Source organism: Balaenoptera borealis, assembly GCF_965194805.1.
Source record: "Balaenoptera borealis genome assembly, chromosome: 11".
In the NCBI taxonomy this organism is placed as follows: domain Eukaryota; kingdom Metazoa; phylum Chordata; class Mammalia; order Artiodactyla; family Balaenopteridae; genus Balaenoptera; species Balaenoptera borealis.
The window spans coordinates 26251928-26279672 of NC_138868.1; the positions used below are offsets into that span (position 1 = coordinate 26251928).

The 27745-nt window shown below is 34.5% G+C and overlaps 1 protein-coding gene across 1 annotated transcript in view; it reads left to right on the top strand.

Moving 5' to 3' along the window:
• Nucleotides 1–27745, top strand: part of CSTF3 (cleavage stimulation factor subunit 3) — a 73473-nt gene that overhangs the window by 30473 nt on the left and 15255 nt on the right. Inside the window, exons 4-14 of the mRNA XM_082343742.1 lie at nucleotides 17101–17133; nucleotides 17869–17966; nucleotides 19148–19214; nucleotides 19298–19332; nucleotides 19417–19543; nucleotides 21720–21797; nucleotides 22592–22754; nucleotides 24626–24735; nucleotides 25350–25466; nucleotides 25729–25803; nucleotides 27206–27349. Coding sequence (XP_082199868.1) covers nucleotides 17101–17133; nucleotides 17869–17966; nucleotides 19148–19214; nucleotides 19298–19332; nucleotides 19417–19543; nucleotides 21720–21797; nucleotides 22592–22754; nucleotides 24626–24735; nucleotides 25350–25466; nucleotides 25729–25803; nucleotides 27206–27349 — 1047 coding nt within the window. The remainder of the gene's footprint in view (nucleotides 1–17100; nucleotides 17134–17868; nucleotides 17967–19147; nucleotides 19215–19297; nucleotides 19333–19416; nucleotides 19544–21719; nucleotides 21798–22591; nucleotides 22755–24625; nucleotides 24736–25349; nucleotides 25467–25728; nucleotides 25804–27205; nucleotides 27350–27745) is intronic.

A 27745-nucleotide genomic window follows, 5' to 3' on the forward strand; every position in this document is an offset into this window, starting at 1 on the left:
CCTAGAAGACTGAGGAAGGTTGCTGTGGTCCTGAGCAGAGCAGAATGGGGAAGTCCTGGGATGTTTCAACAAGTTGGCACTTGCATGGATTTGTGGTCCAAATAAACATAACTTGGGTGGTTCAAAAAATTTTTGAACCATGCGTAAGGTGGCCTCAACCTGAATTATGCTACTAGGTGCCTGATAATCTTTCTCAGACTTTTTCTGGAGGAATGCACCTTCATCCTAAGCCACAGAAGAATATCCACGAATATTTTTCCAAGGAAAAGGAGTTTGCTTGTTAAAATCTAATCATGTAATAAAAAAAGATACAGCAGAAACATCTGCAAAGACTTCAAAGACTAGAATTAAGATGGAATTAGGTTAATAACAGATTAGACACAGGTGAAGAGAGAATTGGAAAATTGAAGAAATCCAGATTGGAGTTTAAAGAAACAATGACATAGGAAATATGAAAGGATTAAGACCACAAAGGATAGAGTGAAAATGTGTCTAACTGAAGTTCCAGAAGTAGAGGAGAGATACTGGGCAGAAGCACAATTTGAAGAGATAAATACTAAGAATTTTTTTAGGGTGATTAAAAGAATTCAGCAGATTCAGGATGCTTCATGAATCCCAGACAGGATTTAAAAAAGAAAAATTCCCATGTAGACACAGAGTGAAACTACAGAAAAACAATGAAAACCAAACCCATCTCAGAAGCAGCTGGAAACAAAAGGACAAATGGCCTTCAAATGAATGGCAGTTAGTTTGACAACTTCCCAAGAGCAGCAGTAGAAGCCAGAAGACAATGGAATTGTCTCTTCCGTTTACTTAAACAAACCTGTCAAAAGTTCTATATGCAGGAGAAAAATCTTTATAGGGGTGAAGAAAGACATTATAGGCGAGGTTAAATATTTTTTTTTGATAGGTAAGAGTGGGTTTATTTAGAGAAACACACTCCACAGACAGAGTGTGGGCCACCTCAGAAGGCAAGAGGCCACATATGTATTTTTTGACATTTCCCATTATAGTATATAACTTCCTCAAACTAAAAGAAATGATATATATATATATGTATATATATGTATGTAAAGAATATTCTTGTTTAGGTAGTATCCACCAGATTACTCAATATTTTTCTTAATAAGATTTTCCCTCCAAAGTCATTCTTTACTAATGAAAGTTCTCATAGATGAAAGGTCTTTTGTTAGAATTGTAATTCATGTTATATTTTTACCTTCATTTTTTTGAGGAAAATGATTATGAATTTTATTTTTATTTTAATTTATAAATTGGTAAATCTTATTTGATTGGTTTAGTGCCAGAAGTTTATAAAGATTGTGGCATGCAACAGTTTTGTTTTTTTAATTTTTAAATTTTATTTATTTTTTTATACAGCAGGTCCTTATTAGTCATCAGTTTTATACACATTAGTGTATACATGTCAATCCCAATCGCCCAATTCATCACACCACCACCCCCACCCCCCTGCCGCTTTCCGCGCTTGGTGTCCATACGTTTGTTCTCTACATCTGTGTCTCAATTTCTGCCCTGCAGACCGGTTCATCTGTACCATTTTTCTAGGTTCCACATATATGCGTTAATATACGATTTTTTTTTCTCTTTCTGACTTACTTCACTCTGTATGACAGTCTCTAGATACATCCACATCTCTACAAATGACCCAATTTTGTTCCTTTTTATGGCTGAGTAATATTCCATTGTATATATGTACCACATCTTCTTTATCCATTCGTCTGTCGATGGGCATTTAGGTTGCTTCCATGACCTGGCTATTGTAAATAGTGCTGCAGTGAACACTGGGGTGCATGTGTCTTTTTGAATTATGGTTTTCTCAAGGTATATGCCCAGTAGTGGGATTGCTGGGTCATATGGTAATTCTATTTTTAGTTTTTTAAGGAACCTCCATACTGTTCTCCATAGTGGCTGTATCAATTTACATTCCAACCAACAGTGCAAGAGGGTTCCCTTTTCTCCACACCCTCTCCAGCATTTGTTGTTCATAGATTTTCTGATGATGCCCATTCTAACTGGTGTGAGGTGATACCTCATTGTAGTTTTGATTTGCATTTCTCTAACAATTAGTGATGTTGAGCAGCTTTTCATGTGCTTCTTGGCCATCTGTATGTCTTTTTTGGAGAAATGTCTATTTAGGTCTTTTGCCCATTTTTGGATTGGGTTGTTTGTTTTTTTAATATTGAGCTGCATGAGCTGTTTATATATTTTGGAGATTAATCCTTTGTCCGTTGATTCGTTTGCAAATACTTTCTCCCATTCTGAGGGTTGTCTTTTCGTCTTGTTTATGGTTTCCTTTGCTGTGCAAAAGCTTTGAAGTTTCGTTAGGTCCCATTTGTTTATTTTTGTTTTTATTTCCATGACTCTAGGAGGCGGATCAAAAAAGATCTTGCTGTGATTTATGCCAAAGAATGTTCTTCCTATGTTTTCCTCTAAGAGTTTTATAGTGTCCGGTCTTACATTTAGGTCTCTAATCCATTTTGAGTTTATTTTTGTGCATGGTGTTAGGAAGTGTTCTAATTTCATTCTTTTACATGTAGCTGTCCAGTCTTCCCAGCATGCAACAGTTTGTTAAAGTAAATGTTGACTTTCAGATGTTTACCCATCTATATTACTTCAATAATCTTATTATTAAATGTTATAAATACTTTATAAAACACTTTAAGTAATCTTGAGTGACGTCAATGTCTTGTTCCATTAGTTAACATCTATTTTTAGGTTTGAAAATTATCTGACTAAATAAGTTAAAATTTTATGGTAGTACTTCTGTACTTTGTTTTATCAGTTTGTGTTATGGTTGATTGTTTCTTTTACAAATGCTTAAATTCTACTAGGTATTTAGATGTTGCAAAAATCCTTTGCCTTAAAAAATACTGTGAGTTAAATAGTTTAACAATATTATACATCTTAATACCTGTATGCATAATACATGTTCTATTACTTGTATACATTTTTAGAGTATTTGGAATTTTTTTTTAAGAATTGATGGTTAAATACAGAAATATGTTTAAACATGAGAGAAGCCCCAAAAGTTTATATATTACCTAAAGAGTTTTAAAATACATATTTGTATATTTTAAAATATGGTTCAAAAACCCAAGATATGAAAGGGACCTACAGGGAAAAGTTTTTCATCTATCCATCCTTGAGTCACCCAATTCCCCTCCACAGTGAAAAATGTTCAGCTTATTTTTTTCCTCTCCTTTTACATGAACAATTGCCTGTTAGGTTTTGTTTTACACCTTGCTTTTTTTCTTTTTTGCTTAACAAAGTAAATTTAAGAGTGTGTATTTTTTTTTTTTTACAAGTACTTATTCCTTATTTTGTTTAATCTGTCTTCTGCTGAAGGACATTTAGGTTCCTCCCAAACTTGTTTTATTACAAACATTACTGCATTGAATATATGTGTACATGTCATTTCCATCTGTAAATATATCTAGGTTATTCCTAGATGGGGAATTCCTGGATCAAAGAGTATGAAGGATTTTTTTTAACCAAATTGCCTTCTGCAGAGGTTGTAATAATTTGAAATCCCATTAATAATCCTTGATATTGAAAGTACACTTCCTCACAACTTGTTAATTCAATATATTATTATACTTTAAAATTTTTGCCAGTATTCATAGGCAAACAATTATAATATCAGTATGTTTGTGATTTGCATTTCTCTTATGTATGAGATTGAACCTGTTTTTATACATTTAAAGTCCCTTTAGATTTCTTTTTCTGAGACTTGATCTCCTTACTCCATTTTTCTGTTTTGTTTTTTCTTATTTGCAGGAACATTATACGTTAGGGGACTTAAGAGAAACTTTTAACTTTTGCATGACTTGCTATTTATAAGTTCAGGTAATTTTGATATAACATTTAAATAGTATGTTATCTTTATTGTTTATGTTGTTTTTCTCAGTATCAGACTGGAAGGAATAATAAATATGCTCTCTGAGGTGAAAGACCAATACTTACATTTGTTACTTTGGTGTTCATGACTTGCTTTAAATAATTTTCTTTCAAATGTTTTGTGCTTAGATTTTCATTTAGTTGATCAGCTCTATGATTTCCCACTTAAGTATTACGTTTGCAAATTATTTTTCTCATACATGTCTTAAACTTTTTATATTCTTGCAACTCAGCATTAGAAAGGTATGAGGAGACTTGAATACCCATATGTAATAATAATAGTTTTAAGTAGATTTTATAAGTGTATATTTCTGTTGCTAGTTATATATTTTTTCCCTTAAGTTGATTTGCCTATATTTTTGAAGGAAAATCTTGATTCACAGTACAGATTTTCTTGAGCTATTCAGTGTCACTGAAAATAGTAGGCATCAAAATCATGAAGCCATCTTTCAAGAATGATAGCTCCCTTTGAAGTGAGTCTTATGTGTAAGGATTATATTTGCACTACTCATTTAACATTAAATATTTTTAAACTAGTTTTCTCAGTGGTCAGGTAAATACTTCATAAAATCTGGTTTTCGAACATGCATGCCCTCCTATCCAGCAATGTATCTCAACTGTAACAATTTGAAAGTCTGTCCTTAGATTATTGTGTGCATATTGTAGGATGATGAGGGAATGTGGGGAGGAGGATAGAGCAATGATCTTGTCCCTGTCCTGTCTTCCCTTAGGTTTAGGGAGTGCTTGGGAAGGGGCTGTTAGGAGCTCGACTTCTTTGAGAAGCAGTATTAGGAAATTTTTTATTTTCCTGTTATTTTTTACATGTCACAGCTTTCGATAATCTGACATCCCCACTAACCTGTTACATAAAGCCTGGACAAAATCAGACCTGTATATTAGGATCCATTAGAAAGAATGGGCATGTGTTTATTAGATTATAGGAGCCTTCCTCCAGACTTCATTTACCAGCTAAAGTAACATCATCTTGATCCAGAGCATGCTCTTCGGGTTTTTTTCCCCTTCAACTTTCTTTGCATTTCTGTCACAGCACAAGGAGGGAATTCCAATGTAATCTTTATTGCAGTCTTGTCTACTGAAACCTTAATGGCAGTATTCTATATAGAATTTGGACTTAATTCTTTACTTCAGGTGATAACCACTTGGGAAAATGTCATCACAAACATATATCTGGAGGAGATAAAATGTGAAATATAAACCAAACATTTCAAACTATATAAAACAAATTCCAGAGAACATAGTGCATGCTTTCTTGATAAACCTTTAAATAAATGTACTTAGGAACTTACAAAGTTAGGAAAAAAGAAGTTTTAAAATTTAAGTATCTATTAGATTATTTAATAAACATTCTGGAGGTAGTACTTAACATTTCAAAGTAGGACTTAACCCATTAAAATAGAGCCGAAGTTTCAGTTTTGGAGCATGTCTACCATAGAGGAAGAAGATTCATGTCTCAGTCTTACTGATTCTTCTGGAGTTTAATATTTTTTTACCTGAATTTTTTCTTTGCTTTTCTTGAAGATAATTTGTTAGCTATGTCTACCTATTTAAACCTCCATTTTCGAAATTCCAACTTCTCATCTTTTAAGTAAGTATTTAAAGCAGTGTTACATGGGAAATGAAAACCATGTTTTCATTCAAAAGAATTAATGAAAAATAAAATTGATTTGGGTGTTTGCATGGAATTATCTAAACCATGTGAAATCTGTTTTCAAAGTACATATTAGAGTTTTAATCAGTCCCTATCCGTTGTTATTTCATTGTGAATTGTATGACAGTATAATTCTTAGCATTCTTTTTAAATCTTTTTACTGAAGTGAGGTTTTTATAGTTAATCTTTTAACAAGAATTACAGAACTTACAATGAGCTTTCTATAAAACTTACACGTTTTACATTTTTACATTGGCACTGATAAAGGAAAATATTATTTGAAAGAGTTATATATGTTTATTGCAGAAAAATTAGAAAAATATAAGCATAAAGAGAAGAAACATCCATATTCCCACTTTCACCACTTAGCATTTCTAGATGTAGCTATCTATAAAATCTTAAAACTTTTTTGTAACTTAAGTTTTTTACATGATAGCATACTTTTGTGTTGTTTACTATACAAAATCACTTTTAAATATGCCAGAGTAGTTCATTTTAGATATATGCTTCTTTTTTTTAAATAAATTTATTTATTTTATTTATTTAATTTTGGCTGCGCTTGGTCTTCGTTGCTGTGCGTGGGCTTTCTCTAGTTGCGGCGAGCGGGGGCTACTCTTCGTTGTGGTGCGCGGGCTTCTCCTTGCGGTGGCTTCTCTTGTTGCGGAGCATGGGCTCTAGGCACGTGGGCTTCAGTAGTTGTGGCACGCGGGCTCTAGAGCACAGGCTCAGTAGTTGTGGCACACGGGCTTAGCTGCTCCGCAGCATGTGGGATCTTCCTGGACCAGGGATTTAACCCATGTCGCCTGCACTGGCAGGCGGATTCTTAACCACTGCACCACCAGGGAAGCCCTAGATAAATGCTTTTTAACCAGTCCTTTATTGTGGTGCATTCATATAGTTTCCAGTTTTTGCTTTATGTGAAACTAACAAATACAATTTTACTTAAATATCTTTACACATTTATAACTTCTTTACATTTATATTTTAGACTTGGTATTTCACTATCAAAAGTTGCTGACATCATCTTTCAAAAATTTCAGGTCATGATATTAATTGCTTCAGAATTTAAGTAAAAATGGCCAATGTATAGTTTGCACAAGAGTAGAGAGAAAAAAGATTAAATAAATGTACAATTTTGGTGAGAAAGATGATTAGGAGATTATTTAATATTTTTTAAAAGGGAACCTGAAATTAGGTTATTTCGTTAACAAAATAGAAATAAACTATGCTTAGAGGATTGAGAAAACTGGAATTGGATCATAAAATACAGGTGTAGGTTTTAATTTCTTGGATAAAATAAAAAGGGCATCAAAGGCAGAGTTACAGAATGTGATTATAATTTCTGAACTAAAGAGTATTTGAAAAGCAACATTGAAAAAAACATAATATTTTAGTCTCAGGAATGAATGTACTGTAATTTTCATAGAATGAGGAAATCATCATTCATAAGTCTATGTTGATAGGGAAATACTGGAAGAGTAGGCAAGTTGCTCAAAAAGTAGAGAAATGTAATCCACTGGATTTGTATCCACTTCATTGTAGAAGTTAAATCCTGTTTTTGAAAAGTGATTTTAAGAAAAGCTAGAGATGAAGTGTTACCCATGATACTGTGTATCTAGTATACATGTTGATTCAGCAGTATTAAAGTGTACACAGAATTAGTAACAAAGAAATGCATAGAAAAACTTACGATGCCAGTTGATGCCACTGAAAATTAGGCAAGCAAATTGATATTCTGATAGGAATCTATCAAAATGGGAAAGAAATTATCTTGATTTATGAAACTAGAATGATCAGAGGAGTGATTAAAATAAGGCTTTTGCCCAATGATAATTCAATTGTTAATTTTTTTAAAATAGCAATTCTCAATATGTATGCAGTGAGAAGTATTGTGAAAGATGAATCGTAAATGGTTTTCTACTCTAAAAATTTTCACCACATGTTAAAAAGTTGTGTGACTATACTAATGGGAGATTAACTCAGCAAAATGAGAGTAGAGTGAGATATTTTCTAAGGCAATGTATAAAGTTCACATAGTAATCTTAGAGAAATTATACTATTGAATAATATTTTAAGTTTGCCTAGAAGGATTTTTATTTTGTTAAGAGAACAATTCATAAAAGCTAAAAATTAAGGTAGCAGGCTAGAGAAGACTATAAATGGATGTGAAAGAAATAAACTGATATTAGGCTTTTGAGGGAAGTGAATCAGCACACCTACTTGAGCACTTCCCTGGTTGTGCAGTACAGAACTGATTCCATTTTTGAGATCAGTGGCTTATAAACTTGGTTCTCTGACATTTCTGGTAGCTCAAGGATCTCAAATGATTGTACACATTTCTCATTCTCAATTTTAATTTACCATTTAGAAAGAAAATCTATGTCATACATCAATGTAGAGGTGGCATGGGGGAGGTGGTGTAGGGGGTCTAGAGTAGCAAAACCAATGGAGCCATGAAGATGAGTGATGTTTTGATACTTTAGATCAAACTACTCACTTCTCAAAAAGTGAAATATCCTGCTCTGTTTTTCTTACTCAGAGTTTGCCGATTATTTTTGAAAAGTAATGATTTGGCATGGTGTTTACAAAGTGTGTTTACTGGGAGCAAAGAGTTTAGACATTAAGTGAAATAGGCTGAGTCTATAAATGTCAAGTGAGGATTGTTGACGGATGCCCTATAAATTGGGACAAAATCAAATTTAGGTCAGAGTTTTACCTTTGACATTCTTGGTTGAAATTAATTTTGCCTGATTTGCTAGCAATTACTTAATAACTTTTTCAGCTTGGTAGGCCTGGCTGAGGATTTGAGAGCATTTAAGAATGAATTTTAAATGGAGATGTTTATAACCAGAGAAAAATACCAACGAATTACTCAGAAGAGGAATTTACTGCCCCAAGTCAGCTATGATTTTCTTTCTTTTCTTTTAAAAAAACAAAAACCCAGTTCTCTTTGCTGCTGTGAAATTGTGTTATAGAAATAAAATCTGTCACAGAAATAACTGAGACAAAAATTCTCTATTCTCGCAGTGATAACAGTTTTGGCTAACAGTTTTGCGTGCATTTCTCCTGAGTTTATGTCTTTTGCACTCTAGATAGAGACACAGAGGGGGTGGGATGAGGAGGATAAGTTGATTGGATAAACATACCAAATGTGTGCCCATTTTTAAAATTCCACTTCCTTTTAAAAATATATTGTGGACATATTTCCATTCAGTATTATAAATATACATCATTGCGTTTAAAGTTTTATGTATATATGCATAATCCATTCCATTGTTTAGACAAAGCATAATTTATTTAGTCAGTCTGCCTTTGGTCATTTAAGTTTCCAGACTTTTCTCTACCACAAGCACTCTTTCAATGAACATCCTCATACCTATATCTTGCTAAAGAGCAATGTAGTGTAATAGCTAAGAGCTCAGTTGTGCAATATTGGGCAACTTACTAAACCTTCCTCAGTTTTGTCATCTTTAAGTAGTAAATAATAATAGTACTTTACTTGAGTGTTGTTCTAAGAATTGAATGAGTTAATACATATAAACTCTTACATAGTAAGAGAGTAGTGCTTACATACCTTAAGTATTTAATAAATGCTGTTGGTATTAGCAGTATTTCGTCATTGATTTCGACTTCTAAGAAGTTGAATTGTTTCAGCTTTTAAATTTAAATTTGTAATAGATAAGCAATAATTTTCTTATTTTCAGATCCACTGGTCTTTCCTATACCCAGAGTTCCTTTTGACCTGTGGCATATCCCACCATCCACCACGTCTTTTTCTTATAACGGTCTCCTTTGACTTCTCTGATGTGATTTTTACCCTTTTTCTCTTATCTCAAGTACTCTTTGGAGTTCTTTTCCTTTTCTCTGCCTGAATAATGGATAATTTTTGAGAAATTAATCTTTGCTTGTCTGTATATTCTCTAATTCAGAGAATATACTTAATGCGTTAGGTATTACATGCTCTAGGTATATATAAATTTTTTTTAAACAAGTGACTCAGATATACATCTTTAATCCCACTGTCTTATTTGAAAACCAATACCTTATCTCCTAACTGTAAACAGTTTCTACCTGAATTATTTATGGTCATCGCAAATGTAATAAAAAGTAAACTTTATTGTACAGCAACTACTATAACATTTTTCATTTTTGTTCCCATGAAAAAATTACTCTATTGTTTTTCGCTCTATATTACTGTTTTGCTCTCCCTGTTCTCCCTCTGCCAAGCCCAGGCCACTATTATCCCTCTTAAGGATGATAGCAACAGCCTCTTAGCTATTCTCTCAGCTAGTGGCTGCTTGCCTCATTCCATGGCACTGAAAGCCACCTCTGTCTTCTTTCCTACCTTTACCCCCTCAAACCACCCCCGCCCACACACAGATGAGCCATAGTTTCTGTACTTTCCTTATTGTGTGACAGCCAATTTTTGTGTATCAGATTTAAACTCTGCTTGGCTTTTTAGGCCCCCTGTAATGGACCTCCACCACAATTAGCCAACCTATTTTCCTAATACCTATTCTTGTTTGAATGTTTTCATTATTCTACAGAAACTCGTGTTATTTCACGAATTTACAGAAACTTTTTCTCATTAATGGCCAGGATTCCATCTGAACAATAAAACTTTTCCTTGGTAACTCTAATTTGCATGGAACGCCTATTCCTCTGGATTTTATAAGACATGGCACAAGTAGAAAGTAATTTAAATTTAGTCCTGTGTTCTTTCCAATAATTTTATGATTCTAACTAGATTATAAGCTCTTTGATAGAGTTCAGGTCCATATTCCCATATCTACTTGGTAAATCCTAAACATGCTACAGATACTTTTTAGTTGGTTCAGAAAAGTGGAAGATTAATTAATACCTAATTTGGTTCATACAAAGAATCATTTAACCCAAAACTGAAGATAATCATATTTTTGCTTAGCACATTTTAATGTCAATCATACTGAGACTATAAGTGGTCTATACTTTACACTCATATTTAACAAATGTTATTTCTGTGCATATTTTAAGTGCCTTGAGGAACTGGAAATTTATGGGACAACAACATGGTTTTGGCCAATCTGTTAAATGTAAATCCATGTATGTGTATGTAGGCATACATTTGTAACTACATTTAATAGGAAAATTATGGAAATAGTACAGTATATTGTAGGAAAAATTAGGAAGCACAGATAAGCAAACATTTTAAACTACCTAGTTTATTTATCTGACTCCCTCACTAAAATATAACTCCATGAACTATAAAACTTAGTTTCATCCACCACTGTATCTCTAGAGATAGAAAAGAGCCTGCCACATAGGCACACAATTATTTGTTGAATAAAAATGAATTTACTGGCAGATACTCCTCTCCTGATATCTTTACTTTAAAATTGGGACCGGGTGGAAAGGAAAATGTTCTGCAGCTTCTCTGGCAACTTAAAAATCTGTTGTTTGATCTTAGAGTTCATTCCTCAATGTTTCCCAAATTCGTTAAATCTGCTTACATTTTGTAATTTTCTAAGACATAATTTCCAAGGCATAGCGGATTGAAAACAGAAAAGAGTAGTGAGAAAGAGTAAATTAATGGAAGATGGGGTTTGTATTTAGGATTCCATTTGCTTTCAGGTTTCAGGATTGGAGCTGAGCTTTTTGGATAATAAGAGAAGCAGAATCAGGCAGCTTCTGCAGCTCAAACTTAATTTAAATTGGTTGTCCTAAATTCCACAAAAGTGCATGTGCTGTGCTTTAGAGTAGAAAAGATGTAGGGGACAAATTAAGAATGTGGGTTTATGATTAATTCAGTTATTCATCACATTTGTCCTAAGCAACTACCATGTTAACTCGCTTGAGATGGGGCCTAGCTCTGCCTCTGCTGTGTGGACCAGTAGTGTCTTAAAACACAAGTATGGACTTGCCCCAAATGGTTATTATATGAAAACCTAAACAAAATGTATAGAGACTTACTTTTTCTTTAGATTGGTGTGCTAATTTACTTTCCTCTCTAGAGTCATCTTGCCAGTTGGGTTCACTTGTCAAATGTGTTTTTGAACCATTCAAAATAAATTATACAGTCGCTTATTAATTATTCTTATACTTGATAATTTAAAAAATAACATTAAAAAGTTCTGATGTTATGGGATTTGGTGGGTTTTTTTTCCCCAAGCTATATCATAAGAAAAAAAACAGTGAATTTGAGGAAATCAGCCAAAATGCTGTTGACATGTAGAGGTTTATTTCTCTGATAAGAAAAATGCTAGCTTTATAGACACTTATACTGACATTTTATAAATTGTTCAATGAAATATTAAAATATGTTCTTAACATCAGTTATGAAAAACTTATTTTTGAGCAGTGAAATATTGTGGCTTCTTTAGATCTTCATATAAAAATGTTCCAGGTAAAAGGCATAGCTAATCTAAACTATGTTATAAATGAACATTACCACAGTTAAATGAAGGTTTTTTTAGATTTTTCTGACAATGTTTACTTTTAAAAATTAAATAATCTACTGTAAATGATCATTAGTTCCAATAACTGCCCAGAGGATAGTTTTAGTTTCAAAAGACAATGTTAGTTAATGCTTGGGAAGTAATTGTGGAAGTTAACAAACAACTCGAAATAGGAAGTGTTCAAAAGTTAGGAACAGATCTGTGTTTGTTCAGTGTTATACTTGATTTCACTCTCCCCCAAATAACCACTCATTTGAATTTAATTAAATTTAAAGTTTAATTAATCTTGCTAGAATTCCAACTATCTTCCCCCTTTATAAAATGAAAATATTAGGAAGTTGACAATTTTATTTTTTATTTTTTATGTTTTCTTATTTTTTTGGCCTGGCCACGTGGCTGGTGGGACCCTAGTTCCCTGACCAAGGATCAAACCCAGTGAGAACGAGGGGTCCTAACCACTGGACTGCCAGGGAATTCCCAGCTGACAATTTTTAAAAATTTAGTACATTTTCTCCACCACAACTTTTCATATTTTGGTAAAATTCAAATGATTCATCAAAAAAGTAATATTGAAGTTGTATGACAAATTTTGATGATAAATAGATATATCGAAGGATAAATATTAAAATTATCCTAAATTTTTTCTTGGAATGATTTTTTTAATTACAAAAATAATATACCATGTTATTAGAAGCTTTGGAAAAAACAATCATTCCATCACACTAACATATAAATTGTTCATTTTTTGGTATATTTCCAACCACTTAAAAACTTTTTCGCATTAGGATAACTTAGGATTCCTGTTAAAAAAAACAGAAATCTACATTTTTAACAGTCACCTGAGATGATTGTTTGCAAGTTAGAGAACCAAAGACTAAAGATAATTTTTTGTTTGTTTGTTTTTGGTCACGCCGTGCGGCCTGAGGGATCTTAGTTCCCTGACCAGGGATGGAACCCATGCCCCCTGCAGTGGAAGCAGAGTCCTAACGACTGGACCACCAGGGAATTCCCTAAAAATATTTTTTAAAGACCCCTGTTATTTAAACTGATATAACATTACTTTTAATATAATAAATAAGATGTGAGCAAGTTCTAGTAATCTTTGCAATCTAGTAATCTTTGTAAACTTGTGTGTGTGTGTGTGTGTGTATATATATATATACATATATATATAAAATGGGATTTAAATGGAGGCATTTATTTTTATTGAAGTATAGTTGCTTACAATGTTATATAAGTTACAGGTCTACAATATAGTGATTCACAATTTTTAAGATTATACTCCATTTATAATTATTATAAAATATTGGCTATATTCCCCATGTTGTAACTATATCCTTGTAGCTTAGTTTGTACCTCTTAATCCCCTACCCCTATATTGCCCCTCCCCCTCTTCCCTCTCCTCACTGGTAACCACTAGTTTGTTCTCTATATCTATGAGTCTGCTTCTTTTTTGTTATATTCACTGGTTTGTTGTATTTTTTAGATTCCACATGTAAGTGATAACATACTGTATTTGTCTTTCTCTGTCTTATTTCACTTAGTATAATGCCCTTCAAGTCCATCCATGTTGCTGTAAATGGCAAAATTTTGTTCTTTTTCATGACTGAGTGGTATTCCATTGTATATATTTACCACATCTTCTTTATCCATTCTGTTGATGGACACTTAGGTTGCATACATATCTTGGCAATTATAAATAATGCTGCTATGAACATTGAGGAGCATGTATCTTTTCAAATTAGTGTTTTTAGTTTTTTTGAATATATATACCCAGGAGTGGAGTTTCTGACTCATATGATGATTCTATTTTTAGTTTTCTGAGAAAACTCCATACTGTTTTCTACAGTGGTTGCACAAATTTACATTCCCACCAACAGTGTTATTTTTAACACTTATTATTTTTAACCATTTACATTTTCTCTTTGGGAATTGCCTATTCATATTCTTTGCCAATTTTCCCAAAGGATAGTTTCGGTTTTCCTGGCCAATTTTAAGAACTGTATATAATCTGTCATCTACACTTGGGAATCTGGTGACTTGAATTTGTCTTACTTCACTCCTACTCTCAACTCAACCTATTTACTGAGCCAAGCAGCTGGATGCAAGGAAACCTCAGATTCTATTGCAGTCTCGAAGAACAGGGCTGGTGGAGCGCCTAGGACAAGGAATAAGAAACTGACTCAGAAATACTTGGCACCCTTCCACTGTCTTTTTGCCCCAGAGGAATGTTGACATCAGCCTGGCCACCAGGAAACGAAAAAGGAGCTGAACTGGCAGGCTGAGTACTCCTTACTCTTGAGCAAAGATTTCTCTCTGTTTTTTTGTCAGAAGACTACCAACAGCCAACTTGCTGTTTACACCTGCTACACAGCTCTTGTGGTAGAGAAGGGTCAACTACAACACTGGGACTGCCAACTCTGAGATCAGGGAATAGACGGAAGAAATAACTGCATATCTAAGGATCCAGCAACAAGAAAGGAATATAAACAAACTGTTGGGACAGGCCCCCAACAAAATAGAGCTGCTGGAGGAGAGAGACAATAACTTGAACAAAATAATAGGAGCACAGTGAGATTGAAACTGCAGTATTTAAAAAAACAAAACAAAAAAACCTCTGGTGCCAAAAGCCATTATTTTTGAACCAACTACAGCAATAGGTCAACTGGAGGAAAATGATAACATGGAGACTTAAATTTGTGGCCTGGAGAATCTAGTGGAAGAAGTATTTTTAAACTTAGAGCCAAAAGGCAAAGAAAGGGTAAAAATAACAGATTCTGAGGATAGAAGAAGTAGACCTAATGTGTATAATAGGAGTTCAATAAGGAAAAAAAGGAACAGATTGAAGAGAGGCAATAATTTAAAAAAGAGGAAAAGTCTTGAGCTGAAAGACATGACTCTAGCTTCAAAGGGCATGCTGAGTCCCTGGCAGAATTCATGGTAATAATAATAAATGTCAATTACTACGTTCTCACTCTGCTAGGCAGTGTTCTAAGGGCTTTACATTTATTAACTCGTTGAGTCCTTAAAACAGCCCTACAAAATAGGTACTATTATCCCCCCTAATTCAGAAGAGGAAAAATGGTTAAGTGTATAGTCAAAAAGTGAACCCAAGAGATTTGACTCCAGAGCCTTGACTAAACTGCCTCAAAGAGCAAAGACCTATATTTAAGCAAATCCTGTTACAGTTTATGAACTCTGAAGATCAAGGGTGAAATCTTACAAGTTCCAGAGAGAAAGAGCAAGTAATCAGCAAAAGAAAAAAGCCTGTCACCAGAGTTCTGATCTGCCTCACCTTAAGCCAGAAAGCAGTGGGAAAATTTATCTATACTACTGACTGAAAAGAACCACAAGCCAAGGTTTCTCTAACCAGTCAAATTATTCACCTGTCAGGCTGATACAAAGATTTGCTGATATATCACAATTGAATAACTAACCTCACCTACCATCTGACTCAAAGAAAGGGAAATCTAATAGTATTTATTTAACCTTTGTCTTCGCACATGCCACTCCTTCTGCCTGGAATAACTCCTCCCTTTCTTTACCAGTCTAACAACTCTTTTTTAAATTAAAATAGAATTGATTTACAATATTGTGTTAGTTTCAAGTGTACAGCAAAGTGTGTGTGTGTGTGTGTGTGTATATATATATACATATATGTGTATATATATAGACATTTCAGGTTATTTTCCATAATAGGTTATTACAAGATATTGAATATAGTTCCCTGTGCTATACAGTAAATCCTTATTGCTTATCTATTTTATGTATAGTAATTTGTATCTGTTAATCCCATACTCCTGATTTATCCCTCTCCCCTTCCCTTTCCCCTTTGGTAATCATAAGTCTGTTTTCTATGTCTCTGAGTCTGTTTCTGTTTTGTATATAGATTCAGTTGTATTATTTTTTAGATCCACATATAAGTGATATATAATATTTGTATTTCTCTGACTTACTTCACTTAGTATATTCTCTAGGTTCATCCATGTTGCTGCAAATGGCAGTATTTCTTTCTTTTTTATGGCTGAGTAATATTCCATTGTATACATATACCACATCTTAAGCCAATTGTTTCTTTTTTTTTTTTTTTTTTTTTTTAAGCCAATTGTTTCTTGATAGACACTTGCGTGGCTTCTATGTCTTGACTATTGTAAGTAGTGCCGCTGTGAACATTAGGATGCATATATCTTTTCGAATTAGTTTTCGTCTTTTCCAGATACATGCTCAGGAGTGGGATTGCTGGATCATATGATAGCTCTATTTTTAATTTTTAAGGGAACCTCCATACTGTTCTCCATAGTGGCTGCACCAATTTACATTCCCACCAACAGTGTAGGAGGGTTCCCTTTTCTCCACATCGTCTCCAGCATTTATTGTTTGTAGACTTTTTGATGATAGCCATTCTGACCTCACACCTCATTCTTAACATCTTCACTTCTTCCAGGAAATCTTTTGCAACCCCATAAGTCTGAGTTTTATGCTCCTCCTAAATGCTCCCATAGCACCCTGTAGTTCCCCCATCTTGACACTTGTTTTCCCTGTAAAATTGTAAGCTCTATGAGGACATAGGCAGACTATGCATGTTTTGTTCACTGTGGTAGCCCCAGTGCCTAGCACAGCGCCTGGAGTATAGTAGATTGACTGAGTGATTAAAATTTATGTGTAGTCAAAATTCACAAATCTTTTTTGCTACCCTACTCAGATTGTTCTAGTAGTAGCTATTCAGGGAAAATAAAGCTTTAAGTTTGTCTTCATTAGATACTTAAAGCCCTATTCAAGTATGCCTTGTTTATATTTCTTTATTCATCTTGTGACTGTTTTATAAAATTTTAAATTCACGAAAGTTCAACATAAATGAGCTTATAAAAATTTTTCCATATAGAATTAATTTATGTAAGGCATATTTACAATGCATATTATCCATATTGGGTTCAAACTTCTATTTGTTATTTTCAAAAGGCAGAATTAAATAGGAAAGTGTAGAAATGAATTTACAAGCTTAATCAAAACACTCAGAGATAGTGATAGTACTCTAAAAAGAATGGTGTTAATTCTATATTTTTCTCTGTTTCTCTGCAGATTAAAGCTAAAAATTATGACAAGGTCGAAAAGGTGAGTCCTCTTAAGTATACTTTGAATGTATGCTGAAGTTTAATTTAGGACTTAATGTATATAAGGCAAATACAGTAAAATGTTAACAATTGTTGAATCTAGCTAGTGATTATATAGGAATTCATTGTACTTATTCAGCCCTTTTGTATGTTTGAAAATGTTCATAACAAAATCTTGGGGGACTTCCCTGGTGGCGCAGTGGTTAAGAATCGGCCTGCCAATGCAGGGGACACGGGTTCGAGCTCTGGTCCGGGAAGATCCCACATGCCGCGGAGCACCTAAGCCTGTGTGCCGCAACTACTGAGCCTGTGCTCTACAGCCTGTGAGCCACAACTACTGAAGCCCGTGCGCCTAGAGCCTGTGCTCTGCAACAAGAGAAGCCACCGCAATGAGAAGCCCGCGCACCGCAACAAAGAGTAGCCCTACTCACTGCAACTAGAGAAAGCCTGCACGCAGCAACGAAGACCCAAGACAAAAATAAATAAATAAAATAAATAAATTTTAAAAGATAAAATAAAATTTTGGAAAAGAAAATAATTATACTCTGCTGACCAAAATTATGAGAATGATTTTGATTATCTAAACAAAATAGTGGGAGTTGTTATTTGACATTTATTTGTAAGAAGATAAATTCATGAAAGGAGCTGAATTTGTTTCTTTAATGTTCCATTTCAACTATGTACATGTGAAATTTATTTAAGTGTGGATTCTGATAATATTTTATTGTATTTACAGCTATTTCAGAGATGCCTTATGAAGGTTTTGCACATTGATTTATGGAAGTGTTATCTTTCATATGTCCGAGAAACCAAGGGTAAACTACCAAGTTACAAGTAAGTTAAATCAGGAGCTTAAGAATGCAGGTCATCCCCAGGCACACAGTCAACCCCATAGAAACTCACACCTCTTAACTCCAGAGGGTGAAGAAACTTAAGGATGTGAAAAGTCAGGATTCTCTGAGAAGTCAGTAAACCATGGAAAAAAATGCTTCAAAGAAAGCCACTGGTATTAGATTTATTCTGGAGAATTGAATTATCCAAGCCCCTCTTCTATATTGAAACACTGTACATTTGCAACTCCAAAGCACTTTGTTGACAGGCTTGTTGACAAACTTAATAAAAAGCATCTTATTACTTGTCATGGCACCACTCTTGGCAGGTTACATTGTAATATGCTACTTAAGTATTCCAAGGCATCTTTGACAATGGTATTGTTGTATAGTTGACCTCCTCACTAGGACTTACCCTCACCTATCTATCTTTGTTGAATCTAAATAATGGACCTTCTCAAATGCTGTTTTTGTATATAACAAATAGGCAAATTATTTTTATAACCAGAATTCTATCTTTGTTTTCTTTTTCTTCATTATTGTTTATTGTCTTACACTGAAGAAGTTCTTTCTCCCTAAATTTTATGTCAGAGCTAATAGATCTTCAGACATAACTTATCTTCTTAATCAAAGAACCAGATATTTCCACATTTGAATCTTCTACATATAAGATTAGGCAATTTGAGGGCTTTAAAGAGGGGACTTCCCTGGCGGTCCAGTGGTTAAGACTTTGCCTTCCGATGCAGGGGGTGTGGGTTTGATCCCTGGTTGGGGAGCTAAGATCCCACATGCGTGGCCAAAAAACCAAAATATAAAACAGAAGCAATATTGTAACAAATTCAATAAGGACTTTAAAAATGGTCCACATCAAAAAAAAAAGTCTTAAAAAATTAATAAACGATATAAAGATAAATAAAACATGGCCTCTATCTTTGATAAGCTTACAAGTAGTAGGTAAAAGAAACAAAGTACATAAATTAATGACATTGACAAGCTAAACACAAAAGAGCTTAGCCTTTACATTTTGTTTATATACTTGCAAAGATGTCTTTACATTTTGTTTGTATAAGCGGTTTAAATGCTGTTCTGATCATATGATCAGAAATCATGATTATGTTTTAGTTGTAGATACATTTTAATAACATGAAATTTTTCTAAAAAACATGCCTTTCATGTTTATTTCAGAGAAAAAATGGCTCAAGCATATGACTTTGCACTGGATAAAATTGGAATGGAAATTATGTCTTATCAGGTAGAGTTAAATTATTTTAATACATACACTTAAAAAATTTGAAACTACTAAGAAAGATACTAACATTTTATTTTATTTCTTAGATTTGGGTGGATTACATCAATTTCTTAAAAGGCGTGTAAGTATTTTTATAGTTTTATTTTCTGTGTGAACAGTTGATTTAGCTATAATATAATTGATGGTATTTCTTATCCAATGCCAGGGAAGCTGTTGGGTCTTATGCAGAAAATCAGAGAATAACAGCTGTTCGAAGAGTTTATCAACGAGGTTGTGTTAATCCCATGATCAACATTGAACAGCTGTGGAGAGACTATAACAAGTATGAAGAGGTAAATTAGGCCACAGTAGTTTATTATTATGACCAAGCCATTTAAATTTTTATGCACTGTGGATTTGTGGAGGCTAGCCTTTCTAATATCAGGTACCTGGATATCAGTGCTGCATACGTTTGTTTTCATATTGATTGTAATGAAAGAACCATTCCTAATGTTTTGAGAGTCTCATTTTACTGTTGAGTTATTTTTAGAGAATACTCTGGGAGAATTATAATTCTTACCAAACCATTTTTAATCAGTGCTAAACCATATCCACACAGTCATACACACACACATTGCCACTGATCTCTTATGAAACAGTTCCTTTTTAGAACTGCTTTTCTAGTAGTAATGATGAGTTGCAATGCCCCTCTGTCACCTAGTTACAGTGATGTGATTATTGCCTTGTAATTGTGAGATGTAGGGCTGTGGTCCAAGATCTTTGTCTCATAAGCAAATGATTTAACAAACTGAACTAATAAGCCCATTATGTAAACATACATGCCAAGTAAGCTCTATCTTTAAAAGAAAGTTCCTCACATGTCCACTGTGATTTGGAAGAACTATGTAGGGTATTGAAACTGTTCCCTCATAGGCATGAGCAGTGGTTCTCAAACATTTTGGTCTTGGGATTTTAAAAAGTATTAAAGACTGCAAAGAACTTACAATTTTAATGTGGCTTTTACCTATGAATATTTAGCATATTGGAATTAAAACTGAGAAAGTTTCAAGATACTTATTTATTAATTCATTTAAAGCTTGCAGTAGTAGACTCCTTATATTTTAACATAAATAGTATTAAACTGTATTTTCCAAAAGAAAAAATTCAGTGAGAAGAGTGGCATTATTTCATATTTTTGCAAATCTCTTTGGTATTTAGCTTAATAGAAGACAGGTAGATTTTCATATCTGCTTCTAAATTCTACCTGCTATGCTGTTGAATGTCATGTAGCTTCTGAAAAACTCCACTGTATATTTGTGAGAGAGGCAAATCATGTCTTAGTATTGTTTGAAAATTGTTTTGATCTTATGGATCCTCTGGAAGGGTCTTGGGGAACAGGAATCTTTGGACTACTCTTTGAGAACTACTAGGCATGAATGATAATGTTTATGTCTCCTTGCTACCTCTGCATTTATTTTTTAAAATTTATTTTATTTATATATTTATTTTTGGCTGCATTGGGTCTCCATTGCTGCGCGTGGGCTTTCTCTAGTTGCAGCGAGCAGGGGCTACTCTTCGTTGCGGTGCGCAGGCTCCTCTTGTTGCATAGCACGGACACCTGGCGCGCGGGCCTCAGTAGTTGTGGCATGTGGGCTCAGTAGTTGTGGCGCACGGGCTTAGTTGCTCCACAGTGTGTGGGATCTTCCCTGGACCAGGGCTCGAACCTGTGTCCCCTGCATTGGCAGGAGGATTCCCAACCACTGCACCACCAGGGAAGCCCTGCATTTATTTTTAAAGTTATGCAGACCAAGTTAGAAAAAGGCTTTTAGAACTAAGTCATGGCTAGTCACCCAGATGAATCTTTACATCATTCTTTTTTTTCTTTTTAATAAATTTATTTATTTATTTATTTATTTATTTATTTATTTATTTATTTATTTATTTATTTATTTTGGCTGTGTTGGGTCTTCATTGCTGCGCGCAGGCTTTCTCTAGTTGCGGAGAGCAGAGGCTACTCTTCGTTGCAGTGTGCGGGCTTCTCATTGCGGTGGCTTCTCTTGTTGTGGAGCACAGGCTCTAGGCGTGCGGGCTTCAGTAGTTGTGGCACGCAGACTCAGTAGTTGTGGTGCACGGGCTTAGTTGCTCTGCGGCATGTGGGATCTTCCCAGACCAGGGCTCAAACCCATGTCCCCTGCATTGGCAGGCGGATGGATTCTTACCACTGCGCCACCAGGGAAGTCCTGTATATCATTCTTTATTACTAGAATTTTATGTGAAATAATTGGTCCTTTCCAAATCATTCCCTATCTTTAGAAATTCCTGACATATGGAAACTTACTGCATCTCATAACACATAGGCAGATCCTCCTTCATTTCTTAAGCATATAATGTGATCAAACCTTTATTTTACTAACCAAAAAACCTCTTAAACACTTTAAAGTAATTTAGCAAATGAATATACTATATTATGCTAACATTAAAATATACTTAATTTTCAAATAATATGCATTTTTCTTTTTTTTTCCTTAGGGTATCAATATTCATTTAGCTAAAAAAATGATTGAAGATCGGAGTAGGGATTACATGAATGCTAGGCGGGTAGCAAAGGTATGGAATTCTATCAGGCCACTTACTATAATGTTTGTTGTGAGTATGTTATTTACACAGGCGCTTTCCCTATCTGGTATTACTCTTAATATTTTCAATCATTAGCAGTCTTAACTAATGACAATTAATTACGTTGTCTGAGCAGATGATTATTTGAAGCAAATTACCTCTTTACAGACATGTTAAAGGACAAAATAGAATAAATCAAGTTTGGAAGAAATTATTTTTTAAAATATAGAAACAGAGGTCATAGAGACAAAGTTCTACCTAGAATTGATCAAGTAGTTGTTATCCATCCCTCCTGTCAGCTCATACATATCCGAAAACTGTAATAATCTGTGGTCTAATGACATAGCTCTCGGGGACCGAGTTTTGTCTTGTGTACGTAACTTTCCATTTGTTGACACTGTTAGAAGTTAGGGAAAATAGCCTAGACTATGAACTATTGAAATTTTAAAAGACAGATCATTTCTCCAAAGGTGGCAGTAACAGTGCCACCAGATCATCAGTCATGTTGATCTGTCAACTCCTCTGTCCTGAAGAGTGACTTCCTAGATCACCTGCAGAGAGGGCCCAGGGCTGTTCTGTTCACCCAGTCCTGGGAACCTCTTCTTGGGTAGGTAATCTTCTGTTATCTTTATTCCTGCTCTTAAATAGTTTTTAGGTTATATTAACAAAGTAGTATTTGGAAAAACTAGGCATTTTGAACAAAGTATTCCAAACAGATCAACTGCATTTCATACATCTGAGTTGTTCCTCAGCTTACCACAGAATTCTAAATACTTGTTGTCTAGGAATATGAGACAGTAATGAAAGGTTTGGACCGCAATGCTCCCTCAGTGCCTCCTCAGAATACTCCTCAAGAAGCTCAGCAGGTAGATATGTGGAAGAAGTACATACAGTGGGAAAAGAGCAACCCTCTTCGTACAGAAGATCAGACCCTTATAACTAAAAGAGGTAACAAGACTAACCCTTCTGGGACTCCAATTATGTGTATGTTAGGCCACTTGATATTATCACATAGGTTACCGAGGATGTTTTTTACTCCCAGTCTTTTTTTCTCTTATGTTCTTCAGATTCAGTAATTTCTATAGATCGGTCTCCATGTTCACTGACCTTTGCTTTATCATATCCAATATGCTGGTGAGCCCATCTACTGAATTCTTCATTTCAAATATTCTACTTTTCAGTTGTATAAATTTCCATTCTAGAAATTTTTATGTTTTTTATAGTTTTCCTTTTTCTGTTAAGATTCCATGGCTGTTACCATCTTTTTCTTTATATCCTTGAACATTTTTATAACAATAGTTATAAAATACTCATCTGCTAATTCCAATATCTGGGCCATTGTGGTGTTGATTTCTTTTCCTCTTGACTATGGGTCACATTTTTTGTTTTGTCACAAGTCTAGACATTTAAAAAAAATTTTTGGACATTGTACAGATGTGTAAATGGTACATAGTAAAGACTAGATTCTGTTATCTTCCTCTGAAGAATGTTGAGTTTTCTTTTAGCAGGGAGTTAAATTACTGGCAGATCTCCTGGACCTTGTGGAGGCTTGGTTTTACACTGTTAGGATGAGTCTCTGTTAGTGGCCTTTATCTCACAGTAAATCTCTTAGTCCTGGGATATAGTCTTTACTCCCAAGATATAATGGAAAGTTCAAGGTGTTTACTCAGACTTTCTTAACTTGATGGGACTCAGATTCCAGACTTGGTCTCCATTACAGTGGGCAGCTGATGAGATATCTATCCAGCTCTTTCAGCTTTGCTTTCTGCTCAGGCTGTTTGTATTCTTTCCTGTGTATGTCTATTTTAAGAGTCAGTTGAAGATCTGAGGGCATTAGGCCCAGATTTTCAGCCTCCACCTTCTGTGGCTCTCTTTTGGGGGATCTTCCCCCTTAATTTCCAGCTGTTCTTGTAACCCAAAACTCCATGTTACTTACCTCAAGCCAGTAAGACTTCAGCATTTGGCTTGAGTTCTAGCTATCCCAGAACTATACACACAGGGGTGTGCACTTGAGGGGAAAAGCCATATTAAATATATGTCTCACCTAGTGTGATTCCAATTTTTTAAGGGCTCAGTCCTCTCCAGTTTCTTTTTCTTTTGGTCATTCTCTAGTGCCTTTAAACAGTTGCTTTTTGTATTTTTCAGTTTATGATTTTTTTTTTTTTCAGGAGAGTTAGTCTGATACAGACTACTCTGGCACTGTCAGAACTAGAATTTGGAACTTAAAAAAAAAAAATTCCTCAATCTTGCCTTGCTCTCTCAGCTGGAGGCCTTTGCAAGTACTGTTTCCTTTGTTTACACCATTTTTGTATCTACTCCTGTCCTTCCCGCCTCTACTTACTCTCTCATCTGACCAGATTCTATCCCTTCTTCAGGTTTCGCTTAGATGTCAGTTCCTTAGTGAAGCCTTTCTTGAGTCTCTAAACTATGTTAAGTCCTGCTGCTGTAAGTTTCAAGAGTACACTCTACTTTACTCATCATAATACTTATTACTTTTCATAACTGCGTTCTTAATATCAATCTTCCCACTATACTGCAGACTTCTTGAGTATAGGAAGTCTTATTCACTGGTATAGTCACAGTGTCTTTCACATTCCCTAGCATATAGTTGGCACTCAATAAATATTAATTTAATAAATGATGAATGGATGGGGTTTGGGTGGATGATAATGCCAGAAATCACTGAAGTTTTTTTATTTCCAATTATCATTCATTACTGAGGGCCCTGTCTTAGCCTAAAAATTGAGTTGTGACGCTTGTATTGATAGTTTTGTAAATAATATTTATTCTAATTGAATGTTGCAAATGTCTTCCCTTAGTTATGTTTGCTTATGAACAGTGCCTGCTTGTGCTGGGCCATCACCCTGATATTTGGTATGAAGCTGCCCAGTATCTTGAGCAGTCAAGTAAACTGTTAGCAGAGAAGGGGGTGAGTATTTATTTGTTTCCCCCTTTTGGTCTTTTCATGGTTTTGATATAGCAATAATTTGCTAAAAGTATAGCACTGAATTTTGGTAATGAAGTGTAGGTATTGAAAAGTTTAATCTTATGTCACTATGAATCTTAGTGACCCTCTTATATGATTAGACTACCTTAGTCAGAATTAAAATATAGTGGCTCTTCTTTAATGTATTAAAGTGATGAATCATTTAGAGTACTTCTATGATTCTTCTTTATGTTAAAATAATGGAAGAAGTCTTTGGAATTTTTTTTTTAATATTTATTTATTTATTTGGTTGCACCGGGTCTTAGTTGCAGCACGTGGGCTCCTTAATTGCAGCAGGAGGGTTCCTTAGTTGTGGCATGCGAACTCTTAGTTGTGACATGCATGTGGGATCTAGTTCCCTGACCAGGGATTGATCCTGGGCCCCCTACATTGGGAGCACGGAGTCTTATCCACTGTACCACAAGGGAAGTCCCTGGGATTTCTTAAGAATCCAGAAATGCATATGTGTCCATACGTATATACATATGAGTGTGTGTTTTATTCTCTTTCAGCTTTATTGAAATTATTGTAAGTGAGCTTTCTTTTTTCTCTCCTAGGATATGAATAATGCCAAATTATTTAGTGATGAAGCTGCTAATATATATGAAAGAGCAATAAGCACTTTATTAAAGAAGAATATGCTTCTTTATTTTGCATATGCAGATTATGAAGAGGTGAGTTAAAATATTTAGAACTTTCTTGTAATTGGATTTTTTACTGCAGCACTGAATTTTTTTTCTGGCTGCTTCTTTGCCAGGCATATTGCTTTTGGAAGACAGAGATAATGCAGAATGAACAGTTATTAGTCCTTAGCTCATTATATATTTATGCTCAAAGCAGGTGCCTTTGTGGGGTGCAGCCTCTGGATTCCTCAGAGCTCAAATCCTGCTTGTTTATGAATATACATTTATATCCACTTCTTCTCTACCACCTTAGAGTCGCATGAAGTATGAGAAAGTTCACAGTATATATAACAGACTTCTGGCAATTGAGGATATTGACCCCACCTTGGTAAGTAACTTTACAAGTCTCCTTCCCACTTTTGCAGTCTGCTTTAATTTAAAAAAAATTTCATTTACATAAAGTAAAATTCACTGTTTTTGTTGAATTGTTAGTTCTATGAATCTTGACCAATAACATAGAGTTATGGGACAACCATCACAATTAAAATACAAAACACTTCAGTCACCCCACAGAAATTCCCTCATGTGACCCCCTGGTAGTCACCCCTTCCCTGTCTCCCGTCCCGACAATTGCAGATCTGCTCTCTGCTCGTTTCTTCTGTTGTTGTTTGTAAGTGCAGCGCTATGAACCAGCCACAGTGGGGCTTTCTCTAACACCTTCCTTGTGAGCATGGTTTGAATACCACGTAATAGTTGCTTAATAAATATTTCTTTTTAAATAAATGGAGGCAGGAGAAACCAACATTCTGGGAAGCAGTTGGACAAGAACTCACTTTATCCTGAATTCTACTCTGTAATAGTGGTTTTCAAAGCCCTGAATTTCTGCAAAAGTGCAGCAGAGCTCTTTCAGTGGGAGGGGAAGGGGAGAGGCCAATGCGTGGGGCTCTAGACCCTCTGCCTCAAGTCAACTACAGCTATACTCCTTTTTTTGTTTGTTTATCATGGGATTCCACTGCTCTAATTGCTTGCATTTAGTCATCATTTTAAAATTCATTTAGCAAACTGATCTGTGCTATGCACTGTGCTAGATTCCAGCAGTATAATGACACATAAGTAAAATTCCTTTCCTCAAGGAACTCATAGTTCATTCATCCATCTATTCATCTGTCTAAACTGGGCAATGTAGTTTGACATCATCAAAACTGAGCAAATCAGGACCCTACTCATAGTCACCCTGTGTACAGTCCAGAGATGTTTGTTCATTGAACAAATATTGCATACTCATCATGTGTTGGGCAATCTGTAGGTGCTAAGTATAAAATGACTCAAATAGTTTATCAGTAAAGTTACATTATATGGTCTTTAGGAAATAGAGTAGTGGGCTTTTAAAGTAATAAATCAAGAAATACTAGCGTTTTCTAGTATTTTTACTTTTATTCCTTCTTTAAGATTTAATTTGCATGTTCTGGAATTAGATAATTGTGATGATTGCAAAACCTTGTGAATATACTAAAAACCGTTGAATTATACATTTAAAGGGTGAATTTTGTGCTATGTGAATTATATCTCAATTAAAATATTAATTTGCACCTCTTTAATACCAGAAAAAATTTGCTTGTGGATTTAAATAGTACACTATCAATAATCTTACTTTTTTATTTCTCGAGTATTCAAAATTGCTTCCTTATACAGCAAAACGTGTTAGTACTGCAGTAAGGTGAACCTGTATTGGATGCTACAGGGTTCACGTTTTGCCTAGTCTGTAGAAAACAAATACTTTTTTTGTGTAGGTATATATCCAATATATGAAATTTGCAAGAAGAGCAGAAGGTATTAAATCTGGAAGAATGATATTTAAAAAAGCAAGAGAAGATACCAGAACCCGCCACCATGTCTATGTTACTGCAGCACTCATGGAGTATTACTGTAGTAAGGTAAGTCCTCAAATAAAATATAAAGATAAAATAATTTCCTTCATATGAGATAAATTAATTAAAAGAAAGGCAGTCCTAATTTCTGTCATTAAGTTTTATTATTTATTTATTTATTTATTTATTTATATCTATCTGGTTTTTTTGGCCGCGTTGGGTCTTCTTTGCTATGCGCAGGCTTTCTCCAGCTGCAGCGAGTGGGGGCTACTCTGCCTATTAATTTATACCTTATTGAACTCCACATTTCTGAATCTGAATCCCCTTGAATGGTTTTTAGCTCTGTAATTTTTACTTAACATAATTTTAATCTCCATTTTAATTCTTAATATACCTTGTCATATTTAGATGTTATAGTTTTAATATTCTTTGAGTATCTTGTTTGACATTGCATGGAAATCA